Below are 22,568 nucleotides of genomic sequence, written 5' to 3'. Positions count from 1 at the left end.
CCACATCCAAACCCTTGGACCTTTTCCTATTTCAAATTATCAATTATTCATTTTAATCATTTTCATCCTTATTTACACTTTCAGTTTCTCACAGCAGAGAAACCATCCGATATTTACACATGTGTGTACTATTTATTTCACTTAAGAGTATGGCCTCAATACGCATCCAATTAGCTATAAATGTCTCTAGTTTCTCCTTCTTTATGGCTGAGTAGTACTTCATTTTATTAAAAAAAACACATCTTCTTTATCCAGTTTCCAGTTGATGGGCACTTGGGCTGTTTCCAAGCTTTAGCTATTACACACTGTGCCACTATAAACATAGGGGCACATGTATTTCTGTGGTATGATTCTTTTAATTCATTGGGGAAGATTCCCAGTAGGGGAAGAGCTGTGTCAAATGGGACTTGTAGTCCTAGTTCTTTGAGGTATCTCCATACTGATTTCCACAGTGGTTGCACCAGTCTACATTCCCACAAACAATTCAGAAGGGTTCCTTTGTCTCCACATCCCCACCAGCATTTGTTATTGGTTGATTTCTTGATAGCAGCCTTTCTTTGTGGGGTGAGGTGGAGTTTCAGTGTTGTTTTCATCTGCATCTCTCGAATGAACAGCAATGTTGAACATTTTTTCATATATTTATTTGCTGTTTTTCTTCTTTGCCTGAGAAGTGTCTGTTCATTTTTGGTGTCCATTTTTGAATTGGGTCTTTGAATTTGAGGGGTCTGATATTTTTCAGTTCTTTATATATTCTTGATAGTAGACCTTTGTCTGAGCTACAGCTGCTAAAAATTTCTTCCCATTGTAGGTTGTATCTTAGCTCTGTTGGTAGTTTCTCTTGCAGTGCAGAAGCTTTTTAATATGATGAAATTCCAGTTGTTGATTCTTTGTGCTAGTTCCTGTGCTACTGAGGTTTTGTCCATAAAGTCTTTTCCTATGCCAATATCTTCAAGAGTTCTACCTAAGTTCTACCTTCCAGCAAGCTTAGTGTTTCTGTCTTAATATTTAGATCTTTAATCCACTTTGATCTTAGTTTAGTGCACAGTGATAGGTATGAATCTAGTTTTAATCTTTGGCAGGTTGAATTCCAGTTTTTCCAACACCACTTATTAAATAGGCAATGAGGGTAGATGGCTCCTTTGTCAAAGGTGAGGTGGATGAGTATGTCTCGAGTTGTTTCTGCATCTTCTAGTCTACTGATCTTCGGGTCTGTTTCTTTGCCAGTACCATGCTGTTTTTATCACAGTAGCTTTGTAGTAGAGTTTCAAGTTGGGGATTGTGATACCCCCAGCCATGTCTCTGCTGCCTAGAATTGCTCTTGCTATTCTAGGTTTCTTCTGCTTCCAAATGAATTTTTGGATTGTTTTCTTTAGTTCTGTGAAGTATATTGTTGGAATTTCAATCCACATTGCATTAAATCTATATAGTAGTTTTGGAAGTATGGCCATTTTCACTATATTGGTTCTTCCTACCTAGAAACAAGGGATATCTTTCCATTTTCTTTTTTTTTTAAGATCACATGGCCAATTCATTGACAGAAATAATTACATTTCCTGAGGGGGTGGGTACCGGGGATCGAACTTGGGTCCTTCCACTTGGGAGGCAGGCAGTGAAACCACTGAGCTAAATCCCCAGCCAGCTTTGTATTTCCTTATATCCTCTTCAATCTCCTTCTTCAGAATGCTGTAGTTTTCACAGTAGAGGTCTTTTGCTTCCTTTGTTAGGTTGATTCCTAGATATTTCACTTTTTTAGATGCTATTGTAAAAGGAATTATTTCCCAAATTTCTCTCTCAATGGGTCTGCTATTCGCATAGAAGAAGGCTATTGTTTTTTGAGTGTTGACCTGGTATCCAGCTACTCTACTGAATCTGTCAATTAGGTCTAGAAGACTTTTGACTGAGATTTTTTTGGATCTTCTATGTAGAGTATCATATCATCAGCAAATAATGACAGTTTCACTTCTTCCTTTCCTATCTTTACTCCTTTTATTTCTTTTTCTTTTCTAATTGCTGTGGCTAATGTTTCCAGAACAATATTGAACAGGAGTGGTGATAGTGGGCATCCTTGTCTTGTTCCTGATTTTAGCATGAAAGTTTTCAGCTTTTGACCATTTAGTATGCTGTTGGCTGTTGGTTTTTCATAGATAGCCCTAATCAGGTTGAGATAAAGACCTTCTATTCCAATTTTCTGTAGGGTTTTTATCACGAATGGGTGTTGGATTTTGTCAAATGATTTTTCTGCATCTATTGAGATGATCATGTGGTTTTTGTCCTTGACTCTGTTAATAAAGTGTATTACATTTATTGATTTATGGATGTTGAACCATCCTTGCATCCCTGGGATAAATCAGACTTGGTCAGGGTGTATGATCTTCTTGATGACACTCTGTATTCTGTTTGCCCGCATCTTGTTGAGGATTTTTGCATCTATGTTCATTAGGGAGATTGGTCTATAGTTTTCTTTTGGGTTGGGTCTTTCTCTGGTTTTGGGATCAAAGTAACACTTGCTTCCAGGAATGTATTTGGAAGCCTTGCTTCCCTTTCCATTTCCTTGATGAGTTTAAAGAGTAATGGCAATAGTTCTTTAAATGTCTTGTAGAATTCTGCAGTGAAGACATCAGGACCTGGGCTTTTCTTTGTTGGTAAGTTTTTTATTGCATTTTCAATTTCACTCATTGTTATTGGGGTGTTCAGAATTTCTATATCTTCTTCATTTAATTTTGGCAATTCGTATGTATATAGGAATCTGTCCATTTCTTCTGTGTTTTCCATTTTATTAGAGTACAGGTTCTCAAATTTGGTATTGATGATTCCCTGGATTTCTGCTGGATCTGTTGTGGCTTCACCTTTTTCATTTTTAATTGCATGGATTTGAGCCTTTTCTTTCCTTTTTTTGATGAGATTGGCTAAAGGTTTATCAATTTCATTTATTCTTTTAAAAAACCAACTCTGATTCATTGATTTTTTTGTATCATTCTCTTAGTCTCCATTGGATTGATTTCTGCTCAGATCTTTATCATTTCCTTTCTTGTACAAGATTTGGGTTTGTTATGCTCTTCTTTTTCTAGAAGCTTGAGATTCTGCATTAGGTTATTTAACTGAGTTCTCTCTGTTGTCCTGATATGGGCATTCAGTGCTATGAATTTACCACATAGAACTGCTTTCACTCTGTCCCACAGATTCCTGTATGTTGTACTGGCATTATCATTTACTTGTAGAAACTGTCTAATTTCTTCTTTAATTTCCTCTGTCACCCATTGGTTGTTCAGGATGGTGTTGTTCAATTTCCATGTGTTTGTGGGAATTTTGCAGTTTCTTATGTTATTGATCTCCAATTTTTTTGCACTATGATCTGATAATATACAGGGGATAACTTCAATTCTTTTATATTTACTTAGATATGTCCTATGAGCTAGCATGTGATCCATTTTTGAGAATAACCCGTGTGCAGCTGAAAAAGAATGTGTGCTCTGATTTTTTTGGGTGGAACACTGTAAACATCTATTAAGTCCATTTGTTCAATAGCTTGGTTCAGTTTTAGAATTTCACTGTTAATTTTTTTTCTAGTTGATCTATTTGTGATAGAGGGGTGTTGAGGTCCTCCACTACTATTGTATTAGTGCTTATTTGATTTTTCATGTCCATTAATATTTGTTTTGTATAGTTGGGGGCATTCGTATTTGGTGCATATATATTTAGGATTGTCATCTCTTCCTCTTGGATTGTTCCCTTCACAAGGATGTAGTGACCACCTTTGTCTCTCTTAATTAGTTTTGGTTTGAAATCTACTTTGTCTGCAAATAAGATTGCTACACCTGCTTTTTTCTGGGTTCCTGTCACGTGAACTATTTTCCGTCCTTTTACTTTCAGTCTATGGATTTCCTTTTGAGTTAAGTGTGTTTCTTGTATACAGCATATTGCTGGGTTTTGCCTCTTAATCCATTCTGTCAGTCTATTTCTTTTGATTGGTGAATTGAGGCCACTATTATTGATAGTTATAATTGACAGATATTGACTCATCCTTGTCAGGATGTTTTACTCTTGTTGGCTCTTCTATTTCTTATTTTCCCCCCTTTCACTTTAGTGTCTTACCTTGCCTGGTGGCTTCCCTCTGTTGGGCCTCATGGAGTTGTGACCTTCATTGTCTTTTTCTAGGATATTGCTTAAAATTGTTTGGAGTGCTGGTTTGGTGTTCATGAAATTTCTCAGGTGTTCTTTGCCATGAAAATATCTAAATTCCCCATCGATTTTGAAATATAGTTTTGCTGGTTACAACAGTCTAGGTTGGAAGTTATTTTCTTTTAGGGCTTGAAATACTTCACTCCGGGCTCTCTTTGATTTGAGGGTTTGTGTTGAGAAATCTGCCGTGATTCTGATGGGCTTTCCTTTGTAGGTGATTTGTTTCTTTTCTCTAACTGCCTGTAGAATTTTGTTCTTCTGTTGGGTTTCTGGGATCTTGACTATTATATGTCTAGGTGTAGATTTTTTTTGGTCATGTCCAACGTTGGAGTTTATATGCCTCACTTATCTGTATGTCCAATTCTCTACCTCTGTCTGGGAAGTTTTCTACTATTACTTCTGTGAACAGTTTTTTTTATGCCAATTGTACTTTCTCCTGTTTTTTCGTGAACTCCTATCAGTCTTATGTTATTCTTCTTTGCATCATCTAGCAGCTGTTGGATTGATTTCTCATGGTCCCTTACTATCTTTAAGAAGTCTCTGTTTTCATGGTCCTTAACTGCAATCCTGTCTTCTATATCTGATAGTCTGTCTTCAGATTCTCTTAGTCTTCTCTGCATGCTTTCAATGGAGTTTTTAATCTCCTGCATATCTGTTTGAATCTGTTTCATGGATTCCATTTCTTTCTTATGTTGGGTGATCCTATTTTGCATTTCTTTCTTATACTGGGTATTCATGGCTTCCAGCATGTTTCTAATCTCATTTATTTTCTTACCTCTTTCTGCTCTAGAGCTTCTAATCATGTCTTTCACTCTGATCACCATGTCTGTATTTATTTGGGAAATTATTTCTCTTTTGAATTTTTCTAGAGCCTCATGCATCTGCTTTGTTACTTCCTGTGCTATCAGTTCAGGGTGTCCAAGTGGTTGCTTAACAGACTTTTCCACCTCATTTCCCCCAGAATTTCCTTTTTGTGGCATGGAAGCCTGAGTTTGTGCCTTGCTTAAGTGTCTTCTCATTTTTGTTTTTGGTACTGTCCTTAGTTTAATTCCTGGGTTGGTATTTCAAAATTTCTTAATGTAGGTAACTTTGTTGCTTGTGTTTAAAACCTTTGTGGAATGATTGCTTTTCAGAGGTGTCTTCCCGATATAGCTTGTGTTTGGGTTTTGAGACTCTAATGACTCTGAGGCTATTTTATTTTCCTCATACCAGGAAGGAAAACTAATTAGATCAATCACAACATGTTAGCCCAAATGACATAGTCAACAATACCATAGCATCAAGCACAGCTTAGAAAATGACAATTTGTGGTAGTTATTAATCTATCACTTTTAACTATGTGAGTTAAATTAAAACTGAGGACCAACCTAACATATGTTTATAATGAATAAACTCTTCAATATAGCATCTTTCCCCTTCGGGGTGGGGAGTTAAAAGGAGTTGGGGAGGGAGGGACAGGTAGAAAGATCAGGTAAGATTAGCAGTGAGGCCAGAAGACACAAAAAGATCACACAAACTCTAAGAAGTTGTTAAAGGCAAGAGAAAATGGCAGAATGAAAGAACAAAGATGTGAATAGAATCACCTAACAGCAACAGGGAAGCTAGATACCAAATTTACTTTCCTTTAAACCTAATGATAATCAAGAGAAGGAAAAAGAGAAGAAAAGAACAATAAGGGAGAAATCCAAATTCAGTGCAGAAACGAACAAATGGGGAGATGAGGAGCAATGTGGGAAAGCAAGAGAACAAGTGAGAGAGAGAGAGAGAGAGAGAGAGAGAAAGAAAAGAGGAAAGAAAAGAAAGGAAAGTAAAAATTTGAAGAATAGAAAAAAGTAAAAATTAAGAATTAAAAATAAGAGAAAAAATTTTTTTTTCTTTTTTGCAAATTGCAAAAAATAAAAATTATGGGTCTTCTTCAGGGTATGTCTCTGATGTCACAGTAGGCAACGTAGGAATCCGTGTGCATATACGAGTCAATGAGTCTCAGCAAGCCAACAGCAGACCAAGTATAGTGGTCTGATGTGCCTTTATTGTAGAGATTCTCTTTACTTTTCTGCTGAGCTTAAGTTTTCATCGAGGAGACTGAGAAGTCCTCTTTCTGTTACTAACTTCTGCTCTATCTTGCGGTGCTCAGGACAAGGACCTTTATAATCCCCTGTGCCTCTGTAGTGTGGGACCAGGTAGCAGAAAAGCCTCACCGTGGTGTGGGCAGGGCCCCGGACGGCCAAGGAGCTTCACGCTGCTTGTCTCACCTGGCTGGTCGAGGCCGGGAGCACGTCAGATGGGGGCGGAGCTGCAAGCCGAGCCTGGGCTCTCACCATGGCGTCCAGATCCTCTTTTGTTGCCAGTTCAGGGAGTCCAGGTGGTTGAGTATCAGAGTGTTCCATCTCATTTCCCTTTGGGGTTGCTGAAGGTGATCTGGAAGTTTGGTTTTGAGACTTGTTTACGTGTCTTCTCATTTTGACGAGGGGGGTGGTGCTATTGGCACCCAAGTGGCTCACCTCCTCTGGGCTGGGAGTGGTGGAATGGTGGTCTGGAAGTGCCTTCCTCTGGGCTGGGAGTGGTGGACGACATCCTTCCTTTCTAAGCCTCAGAAGCCTGCCAGGCCCTGGTCACTGCCCTGCCCCTGTAAAGGAGTGAGACAGGCCACTTACCCTTTAGAGGGAACCTGAGGATCACTGTCCTATGCTTGGGAAGAATGTGTCAGAGGACGTGTTACAAGCTTCAGCCTACACTGCCACAGTACTCCTTCCTGAAAATACCCATGGTTTTGTAAGTCTATTGAAAGATGTTATAATGCAGTGATGAATTTAATTTAAAATACAGAGTGAGCTGCAGCATATCATATGGGATAAATGTATCTCAGAAATCCAGATGTGGAGAGATGAGAAAGGGCATTTCCTTCTGCTCAGTGATTGAGTCAAAGGCAGGAAGCTCTGCTGGGCCTGGCAGAATGAAGTCACAGGTTTGCAATTCTTGTTGACAGATCAGGACGATTCTCCTTGAAGCTCACTTCCAGGTGCTCTCTGTCCTGGCTCCCTACAGAATTGTCAAATCCCACTTTTGCATTTAGTTCCTTGAATACCTGCTGAAATCCTGAAATTGCCACAGCTGTTGCTATTTCAGCTCCTTAAGTTCATGAGTGCCAATGTATTTCCCTTGCATCTGTCTTGGTGGCCGATTTTGAAATGAGCAGGAATGTGGGGGAGCAGCCTACCAGTCCCCAGGCACTGAGGACAGCTGAAAAAAAGGAGCAACTCTTGACGCTGGGATTAGAATAGCAGCAAGTCAGAACATTAAGTGTATGTACCTTCCTTCTGAAGAATGCCAAGTATTTTTAAAAAGAGAGTCCTGACTCATGGAGCAGAAACACTAGGATGAACACTAAAAATAGTGGCATGGTTTCTAATGTTTAGATGTTCTGTGGCCAGGTGCCAAGAGTGTGCTTCTTAAGCAGAGAATGCAATTAGCAATCTTCTGTCCAAAGCCCCTGTGGGCCAGGGGGATTTTCCTGTCTGCAGGACAGCTAGGTGACAGCAGGGACACGGGCTGGAGGAGAAGGGTGTGGGTGTGGATGTGGAGTTGTGCTTCTCTCTCTCTCTCTTTTTTTTTTGGTACCGGGGATTGAACTCAGGACCTTGTGCTTGCAAGGCAGGCAGCACCATTGAGCTGAATCTCCGGCCCCATGCTTCTCTTTTCTCTGGAAATTAACTGACAGTCTTCTTTCCTTGAGGTCCTAGATCAAAGTGACTTTAAGACAAGTAACAAGCCTGTCAGACACCTTTCCCCGTCCTCTGCTCTCCCTGTGACTTGGGATAAACTGTTTGTGTCTGACCTCTGTCCTGCCCCGTGTTCCACTCAGAGAAAGGCCAAAGGCTGTGAGTTTAGGAAGGCCAGTGAGATCCCGCTGCAGAGTGGTGTCCAGGAGCAGGACACTCCCCACAGCAGAGTCATCGGCTCCTCATGCACAGGTGACCAGGCCATTGTTCTGCTTTTGAGGACAGAGGGAGGGGATGCAGCTCCCCACCATCAGTTCTGGTCAGTGCCAAGTGAGTTCCCACAGCCTGCCAAAATGAAGTCGATCATCACCAGGCATTTAGAGTAGAATGACTAACTACTATGATTTATGATTTTGTAAAAGAACCTCCTCATTTGAAATTAAAAGGAGAAAAGATCAGCTTTGGTATGCAACTGCCAAATTCTGAGGAGCACTAACTATAAGCACAGAACTCTTGAATAGAAATTGATTTAAGGAAAGCTACAGCTGAACACAGCCCTGCCCTGAGGTTTCAGATGCAGTCTTAGGGCTTTGGCCCCTGAGGATGCCTCCTCCGTGAGCAAGTGGAAAGGTCACACCGATTCAGAGCAAGATAGACATTCTGGTAAAAGGCACAGGAGGTCCACTGGTGTACGAGTGACTCCTGTGAGGAGGGCAGAGGCAGAGTAGGGTGGGCTGCTGATCTGCAGCCTCTTCCACACTTGGTCAGACTGCAGCAGTGGTAAAGAGCTGAGATCTGCTCCTGCAGGGGAGGGAGCAGCAGAGTGCTGGGTCTTTGCAAAGGACAGCTGGAACCTTAAGAGCCCGAGACTTTGGTGAGGGCCAGAGATCTTGTTGTCTCCCTTCAAGAGGTTACCCAAAGCCAGGTATGGTGGCGCACCTCTGAAATCCCAGCATTCGGGAGGCTGAGGCAGGAGGACTGCCATGCATTCAAGGCCACTCTTAGCTACGTAGCGAGCTCAAGCCCAGCCTGAGGTACCTCTTTCAAAAAAAAAAAAAGGTTACCAGAGAAGGCTGAAAAGTAAGCACAAAGCATCTGGGAGAATGGGGGTCACCATGCTTAGGCAACAAGGATTTGGGTTCAGGGCCACACAGGGAAGGGCCTGGTCTCCTGGAGAGTCCAGACTGATGCAGCACAGTGAGATTGATCAGCCCTTCTCAGCGTGCCAAGTAAAGGGCAGTGTGCCTCCCTGAGGAGGAGAGTGTCTGGACCTGGCACATCACTCAAGACACCATGTCCAGCCAGCCACCAGGAGCTTGGGAGGAGCCAGAAGCATGCGTGGGGATGCTGTGGACAGCTGTCATGTGTTTTCCTGAGCGCACCGTCTGACAGGCAGGAAGGGAGACCGTGCCAAAGCATGGGGTCTCCTCTGTCAGTCTGTCTGTGTATGTCAAGCTGGCTTCAACTCTACAGTAGCTGTTTATTAAATCATTACTGCCAAAACTCACAAGAATATACCGAAGGTCAATCATTTGTCAAAGATAACTCTTATTTGTTTTAGGTCAAGAAGTTTCAAGGAAGATTTTTTTTTTTTATTTTTACTGAAAAATGTCAACGAAAGTAAAAATTGCATTTAAATAATAAGTGAAAAAATGGGAGATAAATGAAAGTAATCTAGGGCCACAGACTCTATCTTATTATCACAAGTTTCCTTGCCTTTCTGGTACAGTCAGTGGATCGTAGCAGTGTTAAATATTTTTTTGATAGAATTAATAAATAAATAATAATAATCCAATGTCTAATATAGCTTAGGGAAGCAGAGCAAGGTACAATTTTGAAGTTGGGTGCATGAAAGCCTGATTTAAAGTATGGCAGAAACTCTCTTATCCGGTGTAGATACAGTAGTTACTCAGTTAATGTCATTAATAGTAGGAGACTTAAAATAACATGTTTTTATTGTAATGTCACACTTTACTCTAAAAACACAAGTGCACATTCATACACTAATATGTTGGTGGTGTGTCACAGTCTTTTCCTTCAGTTCAGACTGGAAAGCCGTATGTTCTTTGTCAGCTTAACCAATTCACAGTGAATCATTTCTGAGTTTCAGTTCTTTAAAATGGAGTGAGAATCAAAAGGCACCAGGTAAAATCTGAGCAAAAGCTGCAAGACACCCACACATTTCCCAATTACAGTTTTCTTGCTCATATTTGAAACTTGTTTTTAGAACTTGTTTAGAGTCCTCCCAAAGTATCCAACTTAATTTTCAAGATGAAACAGCTCTTTGACAGTCTTGATTCATGAGGTTCTGAATACTTAACTGCATAATGTCAGCCTCACAACTGGGCACCTGTAATTGACCCTCAGCCTCACAACTGGGCACCTGTAATTGACCCTCAGTAACCACATGACTCTGCTGGGAAGAGCAGAAGCCCAGGTTAGCAAAGGGAGCAGTGAGCATGGGCATAAGAGGTGAGCATCAGGGTTTCACAGGACTCAGGTGTGGTCACCCACCAGAGGCAGATTAGAGGTCAGATGAGTGATTCTACAGCATGCATTATTCAGGGTGAGCAGCAGTTCCGTTAGTGAAGGGGAAGGGTAGGTGTTCCAGAGTACTTACCTGTATGTAGTCTAACTCCTAGCAGGTTAAACCACCTTAAAGTATCGATGAAAAATTTACTGTAAAGGCTGGGCATGGTGGTGCATGCCTGTAATCCCAGCATTTGGGAGGCTGAGGCAGGAGGATCACCTTGAGTTCAAGGCCATCCTGGGTTGCATACTGAGTTCAGGGCCAGCTGAACTACACAGAGAGACCCTGTCTCAAGAAACAAACAAACAAAATCCCCCAAAACAGAAGCAAAGAATTTACTGTAAAAAATGGAGAATGCAATACATATATCATATCATAGATCACCATACATATATAGTAGTATTATATGTTAAAATGTTTAATTCCTTTCAATTAAAATATTTAACATAAATTATATTTATACCATGCTTAAAACAGTCTTTTAGAAGTGTTTGAAGTTTTCCTTTGCTATTTTCATACCACTTTATGAGGAAAAGAAAGGACTGGAGAGTCAGAATCTGAGCCTGTTTATCAGAAGCCCCAGGTTAAGAAATCAATTTGCAAGCGTGCTATTTAGCATATTAGGCCACCTTTAAGCAGTAGGCTCCTGGAGAGTGGAGCTGCCAGTGTGACTTCATGGTGTATAGTACTCCACCAATACAGTTCTCCAGAAGTATTATTCTATTTAAAAAAAGATTTGGGCCTATGCAAAGACTGCAGCTCAGGTCTATCCAGTAGGTGCCCACCTGCACTTCCATTTGATGTCAAAACATCACATTGTAGATGACTTCGCACTTACTCCACTAGGTGGTTTTTATCTGACATGAATTTTTTTTTTGGTATCGGGGATCAAACTCAGGTCCTTGCACTTGCGCAGCAGGCGGTGAAACCACTGAGCTGAATCCCCAGCCCTGACGTGAATATTAATACAAATGGGCAATACTGTTAGATATTATACATGATTTAACTTTGAAGAAAATTCTGTTACTTGTCTTTCAAGCACTGGGTTGAATTAAAGAGTAGTCAGGCTGCTGGTTAAAGCTGAGCATGGTGATGCACATGTGTAATCTCAGCACTCAGGAGGCTGAGGCAGGAAGATCACAGCAAGTTTGAGGCTATCCTGGGCTACAGAGCAAGTTCAAGACCAGCCTGAGCTACATAGCAAGACACTGTCTCAAAAAAAAAAAGGGAAAGAAATCTACCCCATCAATTTGTTCAGATAAACAAGAAGTTTTCATCCAAGGAAATGTTAGTGGCCTGCAGGGACTGGAAATTTGGCTAGTTTATTGGATTTCGTAGGACCGACTGTGGCAATGTAAATGAGTTTTATCTTTTCTTGGTGGTGCTGGGGATTAACCTGTTACAGCTGAATGGGCCCAGAATAGTCCAGGTTCTTGTGCATGACTAGGAAAGAATCGCCAAGCGTGCACCTCCTGGTATGGAGTAAGTAGCTATGTTTATTGAAGATCATGGGACAGTAGCAGCAGAAGCTGGCAAAAGAACAAAAGGAGAAAAAGAGACAGAAGAACAGAAACAACCCCAATAATCCAGGCTTTGGTATTTAAAGGGTCAGACACCTCTGACTCCTGTGCCTCCCATTCCCTCTCTCACTGGTGTCAATGATCTGCCGCCTCTGGTATTGCAATCTCCTAAATTTAAATATGGATAATCCTTAGGGTGGCACTGTGTTTAAACTGAATGAGGGAGGGGAGTGGCTCCCTTGGCTTTTCTGTTTCTGACTGTATTAACACCCTGGGGCTTGTGCATACTAAGCATACACTTTTACTGCACAGCTACGTCTCAGCCTGAGTTTTGGGCCCCACTTTACACAAGAAACTAACAGGAGAGCTGGCCACAGCAGCTCAGCCGTTTGGTATCCACTCAATTTAAGAGGTACACTATTCCAAATAAATAGTTCGACTAAATAAAATAGGGGTTTGAAATGACAAAAATACATTTAAAACTGAGAAACCCTACCAACCGAAAGGGTGGTGCATTGATTGTTAATAATCTTATATTCTCAAATACATACTCACTTTTTTTCTTTGCGGTATTGGGGTTTGAATTGAGGTCATTCAGTCTAAGCAGCAGCCCCCATCCTTTTTATTTATTTTTTAAATACTGAGACAGTCTTACCAATTTGTCGAATTGCCCAGGCTAGGCTCAAACTGCAGGCAATCCTTTTGCCTCAGCCTCCCCAGTGCTGGGCTTACAGGTATGCATTACGACACCCACCTTAGTTATTCACAATCACAGTTTCTGTGTGATTTTCATATAGTTATTCCACAAACATCAGCAATACCATGTGAAAGTGTTTTAAGTCACAAAGCCTGTGATACAGAGCTGTGCATGATAACAATTTATTTCGTTAAAGATTAGGATTTAGAACGACATGAATAGCAATGGCCAACACTGGGTTTACAATCATTTGTTTTCATTTAAAATAAACCAATTTTGAGAATGTGTGGTGAAGTTCCAGAATAGCTAAAGCCTGTGAATTTTAGCATTCCCCAAGAATTTAAAATATATTATACAGGATAAGAGTGTCTGTAGTCAAATAAATTGAGGGTTTACTAGATTATTTCCCAAGGTTATAAGATTCTATGACATTTTTTCCCCCCACAGTGCTGCTTGGACTCAGATTCTAAGGAAAACCCTTGAGGTAATGTTCCCACACAGGACGGATACAAGTGACTGATTTACTAAGTCCTCACTATACAATGTCGAACCAGTGTTTTGTTAATTTTACACCTTTAAGGCACATGGCAATATTATTACCTCTATTTTTTAGAAGAGGAAAAACTTTTATTTTATAGAACAGAAAATGTAAACAGTAGAACATGTATGTCCAGAACATATGCAGAAATCAAACTCCATAATTTAAAAGAAGTTTCTTCTCCAACCTCCATCACCAGGTGATAGGAACCCAGTCTGTGAAATGTGCTCTGCTGTTTGCATGATAATGACGCGAGCAATCTTCCAGAGTTATGTATTTATCTCATCTTTAATGCCGAACTCCTTCAAAGTAATTTAAAAATCCCTGGAAGTTGTTTTCTGCAGGGTGGAAATGGTGAAAGGCATGAATTAAAGAAACCAATGGCAAAACTAGGAGAGACAATAGAGTTAGGAGCGTCTGGTCCATTCATCTGAAAGTGGCAGCTGCAATCCCAGGGCAGGAAGGACACTGACTGGTGAGGTCATCAGTCCCCTCTGCATGGGGTCACATACCTCAAGTTCCCAGGAAACTGTGCTGGGTCTCCCCAAACCAAACAGCACAATAGCACCACAGGAGGCATACAAACAACATAATCAGCTAGAGGAAGAATTTCTCAAAATATGGAACATGCATTATATGCAGTGTTATCTTGATCGTCCGTGATAATCCCTTCATAGACCTAGAAAACTAAAGTGTCAGTCTCTCTAGATGTGGCTAAGGAATCTGCATTTTAAGGAAATATTAGGAAACTCTGATGTAAGCTTAAATTTGGACATGGAATTAGGCAATGAAGAGTCCATTATGCCTTTTTTAACTAAGAAAAATGACCTTAGCATTCTTCAACTAGATCCTGTTTAGAGGATAAAAGATGCATAGGAAGAGTCCGTCTGGACACCCAGGGTGTGTCACGCAGTGGCAGTGGGTGTTTGGGGCGGCACACCGGTTTGAGAGCGGTTTGTGGAAGTTTGCAGTCTGGCAGCTTACCAACCGTGGCTGCACTTTATGAGCATGAGACACAGTCCTCCAACAGACACGCCGGCCACCACTTCCCCTGCACTCCCAAAGCCACACTTCAACGCTTCTGTAGAACAGGCTTTGGGGCCAAATAGCTTGGATGAGACTGAAGTCACAATTAAAATTCCTTTTTTTAATTTAGAAAAGTGTATTTCTAAGTATTAATATTCCCTTTATACTTCCTAGGTTTTAAATTTTGTACAATAGCTCTATAGTGGTCTTTATTGTGATTACAAAAGAATCCATTTACAAAAATAGTTCATAAAGAAAGTAGATTTTGAGACCTTTCAGAATAGCATTCTGTGCTTACAGCCTAATAAAAAACAAAAAAGTAGCAGGTCTTTTAAGCATAGGAAGTTGTCTTCTAGTCTTTTTGGTAGGGTTCTGTCTACTTTCTTTTAATGGCAAGTGGAAGTGGGACAGGATGAAATGTGCTATTAGACTTTGGAAAACATCTCTCAAGGTGGATACAATTTGGAGGATTCTAAATATTTTCATCCGAATTAACAGAGTATAGTATTTCAATTCTAAGGCACAAATTTGCGGTCTAGTGACTCTGAATATAAGATATATTAAATAAGACACAATTCATACAGTATGTCACCCTTTTAAATGTGGAATTTAATAGTTTTTAGTATGTTTCTGTAGCTGTACGACCATTACTAAGTTTGGGACATTTACATCACCCAAAATAAACCTTGTATCATTTTTATTACTTTTCTCATAATCTCTGGCAACTACTCATGTCTCCCTGAGTTTCCCTGCTTCTGACATATACACTATGTCTAGATTTTTTTCACTTACTGTTTTCATAGTTCATCTATGTTGTAGTGTATATGAATACTTAATTTTTATAGCCAAATAATATTTCATTTTATGGGTACACTACATTGTTTTCCCATTTCTCAGTACACAGGACATTCATTTCTAGTTGTTTCCACTTTTTTTTTCTATTTTCATAATACAGCTTTGGATGTTTATGTCCATTTTTCGTGAATGTTTTCAGTCTTCTTGGGTATACAACCAGCAATGGAACTGCTCGATCACATGCTAATTGCTTATCTTACCTTTTCTGAGGTACTGCTACCCTGTTCCAAAGCAGCTTCATCATTTCACAATCTCAAGGGTGAGGCTCCAACACTCCAATCTTCTTGCCAACACTGGTTATTGTCTTTTTGACATTTGCCATCCTAGCGGCTATAATGGGGTATCGTATGGTTTTAGTTTGCATTTCCCTGATGGCTGACATTGAGTGGGTTTTTTATGTGCTCACTGGCTATTCATATGTCTCCTTTGGAAAAAGTCTATTGAAATCTTTGACCATTATTTAATCGGTTGTATTTTTATCAGTGAATTGTTAAGGTTTCTTTACACATTCCAGGTTCAAGTTCTTTGTCAGATAAATGATCTTCAAATATTTTGTACTATTTTGAGGGTTGTCTTTTTACTCTTGACAGTGTCTTCTGATGCACAGAACTTTTAATTTTCATAAAGTCTGATTTCTCTATTTTTTCTTTTGCTGTGTTTTTTGGTGTAATACTCAAGAAATCATGGACTAAATCAGGTTATAAAGGTTTATTTTTCCTTCAAAGAATTCTGTAGTTGTAGTTCTTCGATGCAGTTAGTTAATTTGGTTTGTGTGTATGGGTCAACTTCATCCTTCTGATTGGTGATCTTCAGTTGTGCCAGCTCCATTTGTTGAAAATACCTCTCCCCATTGAACAGCTAAGTGTTCTTGCTGGAAAGGACGTGTATTAGGGGCGGTTCTTCAGAGGAAGAGAATCCACAGAAAATGTGTAGTCAAGGGAATTTATTGGATACACTCACAGTATCAGAGGGGGTCCCCAGTGGCTCTCCAAGGCTAAGAACTGGGCCCAGCAGCTGGTCAGCCTCACAAGAGGGAAGCCACAGAACAAGAGGGACCAAGGCTGCAGCACTAGTCCAAGGTCAGAGGCCAAGAAGCTCACTGTGGAGTCGCTAGTGAGTCTGTGCTGGAAGGCTGAAGAAACAAGACCAATGCAAGGGAGATGACAAAGCTGGGGCTTTCGGAAATGGGCACGCTTCCCCCTTCTTTCCATTTTTCATTCCATCCTGACTGACAAGCCTATTGCCTGGCACCACTGACATCCGGGGTGGGCTTCCCACCTCAGTCTGCTGGCCCACACATCCCTCATCCACACTCATCCAGACTATGCTTTGCCAATGTGGTAGGCAGCCTGAATCCACTCAAGTTGATACCTCATGGCTAGTGGTCACAGGATATACATGGAAATTGTAATTGGATGTTTTTCTGTAGTAACACATCACGAAATTCACCGCATCTTAGATTTGATAAAGTATGGAACATTTAACTTCTTAAAGTGTATATATAATTGTGCATTAAAAAAAAATGAAATCTATTTCCCTCAACAATAGTAACATCCCTGTGTATCAATATGATGAGAAAAAAATCTGTCTTAAATTCATGCATTTTCTTATGATGGATATTATGTAAGGTTTAAAGGCTTAAAAAAAAAAACCCTTACTGTTATTAAAAATAAATGAAGACTGTCACAAAAGTAGCACCATGATTCTAAGTGATCGTGAAGAAAATTCTTTAATTCTATAAGCTAGGTTAAATTCTCCTGGAAGTCAGACTTATTTGCCAGTGGTTAAACACCATAAGAAACAGAATATGAGCACCAATTGAATTTCAATAGAAAATTTAGAGAACTTTCAGAATCCAAATTTAAATATGTATTATGTAGAATAAAAAACAACTAATAATAAACTCAACTTTTTGAGATTACCTTGGAAGTGTGAGAAATGTGAAAATCAAGTGTACTTCTGCATACTCTTCCTGCAGAATGCCAGGGACACAACCAAAGTCTAAAGACAGCTCACAAACATAGTGAGATCCGTTTAATAGGTTTTGAAGATTTTTCCTGTAAAATGGCTTGTATTTCCACAGGTACAATAGTGAAGAAATAAACTTTTCAATTTAACATGAAATATAAAAGAACAATTTTACAAATATATCCATAAAATTTAACTGCTCATAACACTCTACGTGGTAAATATGACCAACCCTTTCAATTCTAGATTATTTAATACAGAGAAGAGAGCTTTCATTCCAGCTGAAAAAAACAAACAAACTTCCCTTTCATTGAGTTTATTTTTGTTTGTTTAGAAACATACTAAGAAACAGTTAAATAGAACTGGAAAAATATTTGTTTTTCCCCATTCTCTAGGGATTCTTCATGAGGGTGAAGAACTCATTTGAGAAGATATGTCTTAGTAAAAAGAAAATACTCAACCCTCTTTGTTTGACTGCTTCAGTAATGCTTACATTGTTTTAAAAAGATCCTGAAGTTGTCACCTTTGTCTTTGTGTCATAAAGAAAAGACAAGTGAGTGGCGCTCTCTGTCCTGCACTGTGAGGAGCTTTAGCACTGTGGAGGCTCACTATGGGGACCTGGGTGGAGCCAAGTGGACAGAGCGGCCTCTGGCGTCTGGCTTGAGTCGAGGTTCCTCACTTTGTCTGTGAGAAGTTCCATTAGGAGGCAAGCTCACAGGAAGACTGCAAGTTTCTATTCAGCACTCACACCGGTGTGGCCACACACCTCTCTGCACATCCGAAGAACAGAACGGCTTTACAAAAGAAGTTAAGCAAAATCAGGACCACAGGCAACAATTCTATAGCCCATAGTACCTTTAAATTAAGTATAAAATGAGCTCCCAAACTCTTAAAAGTGCCCAAATAACAATACTGAGCTCCAAGATAACAAGAGGTTTGCATTTTTCTGTGTAAGTAAAAGTAAAAGGCATTGAAGCTTTATGAAAAAGAGTGCTCCTCAACTTTCCTAATACAGTACATGTAATAACTTAAAATGATTTCCCCACTGGTACTGGAAAATAAATTCTACTACAATCATGTCTATGCCAGTTCCTGGCACATTTCTGCATCCAGATTCATTCGTCTTTGTACTGGAGCCCGTCATTTTTCCAATGGCTTTCTCCTTTCTTTAAACCCTAACCCTGAATTTCTAAAACCAGTTATATCACGTGGCTTCCCTGAGGCACAAAGGTACCAAACTCTACAATTAACTACTGAGGAATGATAAATATGTTATTTATATTAAAAGATTTTAATTCTCTTGGGCCACAGTCGGGGGAGAAAAAAACCCAGAAAGCTTAATACTTACTCTGCCGTGTGAACTGTAGCCCTTTCTGCAAAAAGCTGAGCCAAATAAGGGAAATGTTGAGGGTTGCAGCATGCATGACCCGGCAGCACCAATTATTAATAAAAAATTCCAGACTAGAAAAATACTCAGAGTTGTACACCATCCACTCTGAATCTTTTTTTTTTTGTTTGTAGTAAACTGACATAAACAACTGAATGAAATTATCCATGGGAATACATGACTGGGGCTTTACTTCTGGAAACCTAGTCAAAAAAGGCATCTTGGTCAGGCTGTGACCGGGCACAGCGGGCCTGCGACTCTGAGTGCCTGTCAGGGGTGGCACTCTGGTCCTTCGACATGATGCTGAGGCAGATGCAAAGCAGAAGGGACCCTGGAGAGGCTATTTTTCTTCTACTGTGTCATTCTACTTTGGTGAGCTAGAGCTTTTTTTCCTCACAAACCAAACTGCTTTCAAGTCTGAAAACAAATTTCATCAGTCAAAATTATGAGGGTATCTAAGTTCTCGGAGTACCGAGTGAGTGAGCCTGGCTTCCTTTCTATAGCTGCTGGACCTCTGTGTGGGCCCCCGGGCAGGGCGGGAAGGGACCACACTGGGAAGCCCAAGGAGAAGACATGAAGCTGACAGAGGTTGGCCCTCTTACCAAGAATTTACTGGCCAAATCTCAGCTTGCACTTAAGCTATCTGAGTTTACTACAAGCCAGAAACTTTTCAAGGTCAAAAGTAACCTTATTTTGGGACACATGGTGCCCGGATAATTACCAGATGGACATATTTATGAACACGGGAACATGATATCAGAGCGTAACTCCCCAGAAAGAAACTTCCCTTTTCTTTTTTTGGTAGGTGAAATGCAGCCTTTCTGGGTGCAAAGCCATGTACCTTACAAGATGATCGAGGGTATCAAGAATCCCCAGGTGACCTCTAGTCATACAGCAAGACAAAGAAACAAGGGCCTACTTCATCTTTCTCGGAGCCCAAAGATTACAAGTGTGAGACTCACTCTCTCAGGGATACCTAATTACTGGAGACTCTGAATAAGCCAGGCAGCATTCACTACATCATTGTAGGCAATTCCATTTTTTCTTATCTCTTGTGTCTGCAAGTAAGCTACATAGAATAGAGGAAGCTATCAGTAAGAGGACTATTGTTGGATTTTCACATAATTTACAAATTACCCCAACAAAAATACCCCATCCTAAACAATGATCTCCATTGAAAAATAAAGCTATTTTAAAACTGACAGGCTGAACTTTTAAAATATTAAGTTAAATTAAGCAGCAGCAATTAAGAGATATATATCTTATCACTTTAAGAAAAAGAGTATTCAAACAGGTTAGAATGATTAAAAATGGGCAAATACTTGCCAGTAGGCAAAATATGGGAAAACCAATTCAAGTATGAATATAGTATATTAGAGTCATATAAATTACATATATTTATAAAAGTTAAAAAACGTATTTCAAATCCGCTAATCCATTGAAGAGGATGTTAGTTCAAATGAACACTTGCTCCATGTGCAGGGACCTATTTCAGCTCAGCCAGCTTCTCTACTTTTGGGAACAGTGACACTCCCAGTACTGAGCACATAAAGCAAGCACCCAGAATTATTCACCAAGACGAAAAGACACCGACAGCTCATGCAGGATGGGGGAGCTCATATCAAATTCTGACTTAATTATTCCTCAGTGAACACTCATTTGCTCTCGCAAAGTCAGGAATTTAAAATTGTCACTGCAGATGAATCACTTGGTGCTGGGGATATCTAATGGTAACATTTAAATTTAGTAGGATTTGAAAATATTTTGAAAACTGAGGCCTCCTGAAGCTGTGAAGGTGACACATGGTGGGGAGTGAACAAAAATGACAGCATCACTCTGGTTTGTTGCCTTTGGGCTCACAGAATTCTGACTTACAGAAGACGACAAAAAAAAAATCTCAGGAAACCCCAACAAGTGGTTTAAAAAGTAAAAGTGCAATGTGAATCTCTCTCAAAGCTTAAACAACTCAGTGTGCAGACCAAGCTGGAGTCACAGTCCCGAGGCCGCAGCATGGCCACATAGGTCTGCCGCCTAGCAAACTTCTGGGTTTGCTGCTGGGTTCACTCCATCAAGCAGTTCTGGCCATGCAAGATGAAGACGGGAAAAACTATATTAAGAAGAAACATAAAACGCAGACTAAAACATCATAGAAAATTCTCTTGTTTGGAATGCCAAGTATCTGATGTATGAGTGTATAAGCAAATTCCACTAAAGTAAGAAAAAACCCACAATCATACATGAATATTCTCTCCCCTAAAACATCGGTAAAATAAACCAGAAAAGAGGCCCACATTTCAGAACAAGCCCCTGCATCGAAGGTCTCTTGCCCATCTACTACGTCTGCCCCTGGGCCGGATGGATTCCAGGCACCGCCCATGGGCACAGATACTGTATGTCTTCAGGTGACACCTGGACATGTGACACCTGGACATGTGGCACCGCGGCTGCAAGCTACGAGACAACAACGTGTGAATACATTTCTTGTACACTTGCAAAATAGGATTTAAAATTTTGTCTGAGTTTACAAAGGGAATAAAACATTGTTAAAAAACCAAGGTTAAAAACAATAGCAGGGCAGCTGACCACCAATGATCAAACAGAGACTATGGTTTAACCAAGTGGATGCCAACGGCGACCGCACCGTCTGGAACATGCAACACACTGCTGGTATGTGTGGCACTGCTGCTGGATCTCCTTGCTTCCCAGTCCGCCCTTTCTCTCTGTGAACAGCATTACAAAAAGTTGGGTCTAGGGTTAGTGGTGAAATCTTCACAGTAACTGTTGACAGTGCCCGGGGATGGCTGTGAAGGGCATCAGTCAACCGGAGCTTGGAAAATCAATCTGATGCAGTTCTGCTCCCCGACCAGCTGCGTGGCACAGAAAGGGCAGGCAGCGTGGAATGCGTGGGTCCCATGGGGCAGTGGGATCTGAGACCAGTATTTTGCAGACTTCTCAGAGCACACGTGTCCACAGGGGGTGAAAGCGTGAGTCGGGGGTCCCGCATCTACGTAAAATCCTGCCTCGCAGCCCAGCCAGAGAGGCACATAAGGGCCCACAGTCCTGCACATGGGACACTCCCTCTCATTGGCCTCCGTGTCGCTCCGGTGGCCCCAGTTGTGGTACCCATGCACGTGGCCACAGCTGAGATATGCCCAGGGCTGCTTCTCCTCCACCACCTCCTTCCTGCTGATGCTGGGGAACGCCAGGGTGTTGAGACCCACAGGACACTGAGGGCGGGCAGCATTGATTTCCTGCCGCAGAGCTTCGATGTGCTTTTGCGTGGGAGCGTGGAAAAGGCCGTCCGCCGTTCTCCAGAGGAGTGTGGCCCCACACAGGTCGATGAGGGAGCCATCCTGCAGCACGTTGGTCTCACTTTCCACCTGCAACAGGTTTGACAGACAGACAGCTTAAAAGCAAAACCCTGCAAACCATGGAGCAAACCTCACCAACTCTCCTCTCAAACCAAAAACCACGTTTGAGGAAGATGGGAGGAGCAATTTATCCCAGGGGCACAGGAGCAATCTACTTTCCCACAGTCTGCTGCCTCACTGGCACTCTAGATTTGTTGTATCTGTCCAGGGCACAAAGCCACGAGTGCAGTGCACCTGACTTTACAAGTCCAGTTAACGTCATAGTTCTTGGGAACTTCACGCATCTCTGTAGGACGTTATTTGTACCTAAGCTGATAAATCTCTTTAGGGCCAGGGGTGTCCGAGCAGCGCACCTCGTGCAGACTGAGACTCATCTCAACCACCGCCCAGGCAGAGGGCCCACGGGGGGCCTGCAGTCATCACTGTAGTGTTCAGCACACTACTGTGGCCTCCAGCTTCACACACACCTCAAACCCGCCTTCACCCTTCATTCCTAGAGTCTGAGGCCAAGCCCTTCCCTTTGAGCCTACATTTTAAAAGGATGCCTGTGCCATGTGTGAAGTCATACAGGTCCCATTAACAGCTGACGAGCTCAGCAAGGCGTGGGCAGCAGGAACTGACCACTGCTTCCCTGGTCAGAGCTTGTGGAGCCCCTGGTGTTCAAAGACCAATAAAGCAGAGCCCTGTCATCAGGAGGGAAGGCAACCTGCCCACAGCCAGGGTGATGGGGTCAGCAACGCGCTCCTGAGGCCACTGCCCCACTGCAGCTGAGAGCATG

At 41.2% G+C, this 22,568-nt stretch overlaps 1 protein-coding gene across 2 annotated transcripts in view; it reads right to left on the bottom strand.

Moving 5' to 3' along the window:
* Positions 1–17,066: 17,066 nt before the first annotated feature.
* Peli2 (pellino E3 ubiquitin protein ligase family member 2) overlaps positions 17,067–22,568 on the bottom strand; it is a 179,933-nt gene continuing 174,431 nt past the window's right edge. For both annotated transcript variants that reach the window (XM_004871081.4, XM_021249198.2), the window contains one exon: positions 17,067–21,799. In XM_004871081.4, the coding sequence (XP_004871138.1) occupies positions 21,233–21,799 (567 nt within the window). In that variant the 3' untranslated portion in view covers positions 17,067–21,232. The remainder of the gene's footprint in view (positions 21,800–22,568) is intronic.

This window comes from Heterocephalus glaber, unplaced genomic scaffold, assembly GCF_053883595.1.
Source record: "Heterocephalus glaber isolate CG9 unplaced genomic scaffold, H.glaber_assembly_v1.0 deba00001118, whole genome shotgun sequence".
Lineage (NCBI taxonomy): Eukaryota > Metazoa > Chordata > Mammalia > Rodentia > Bathyergidae > Heterocephalus > Heterocephalus glaber.
This window is presented reverse-complemented; position numbering and strand designations above follow the sequence as displayed.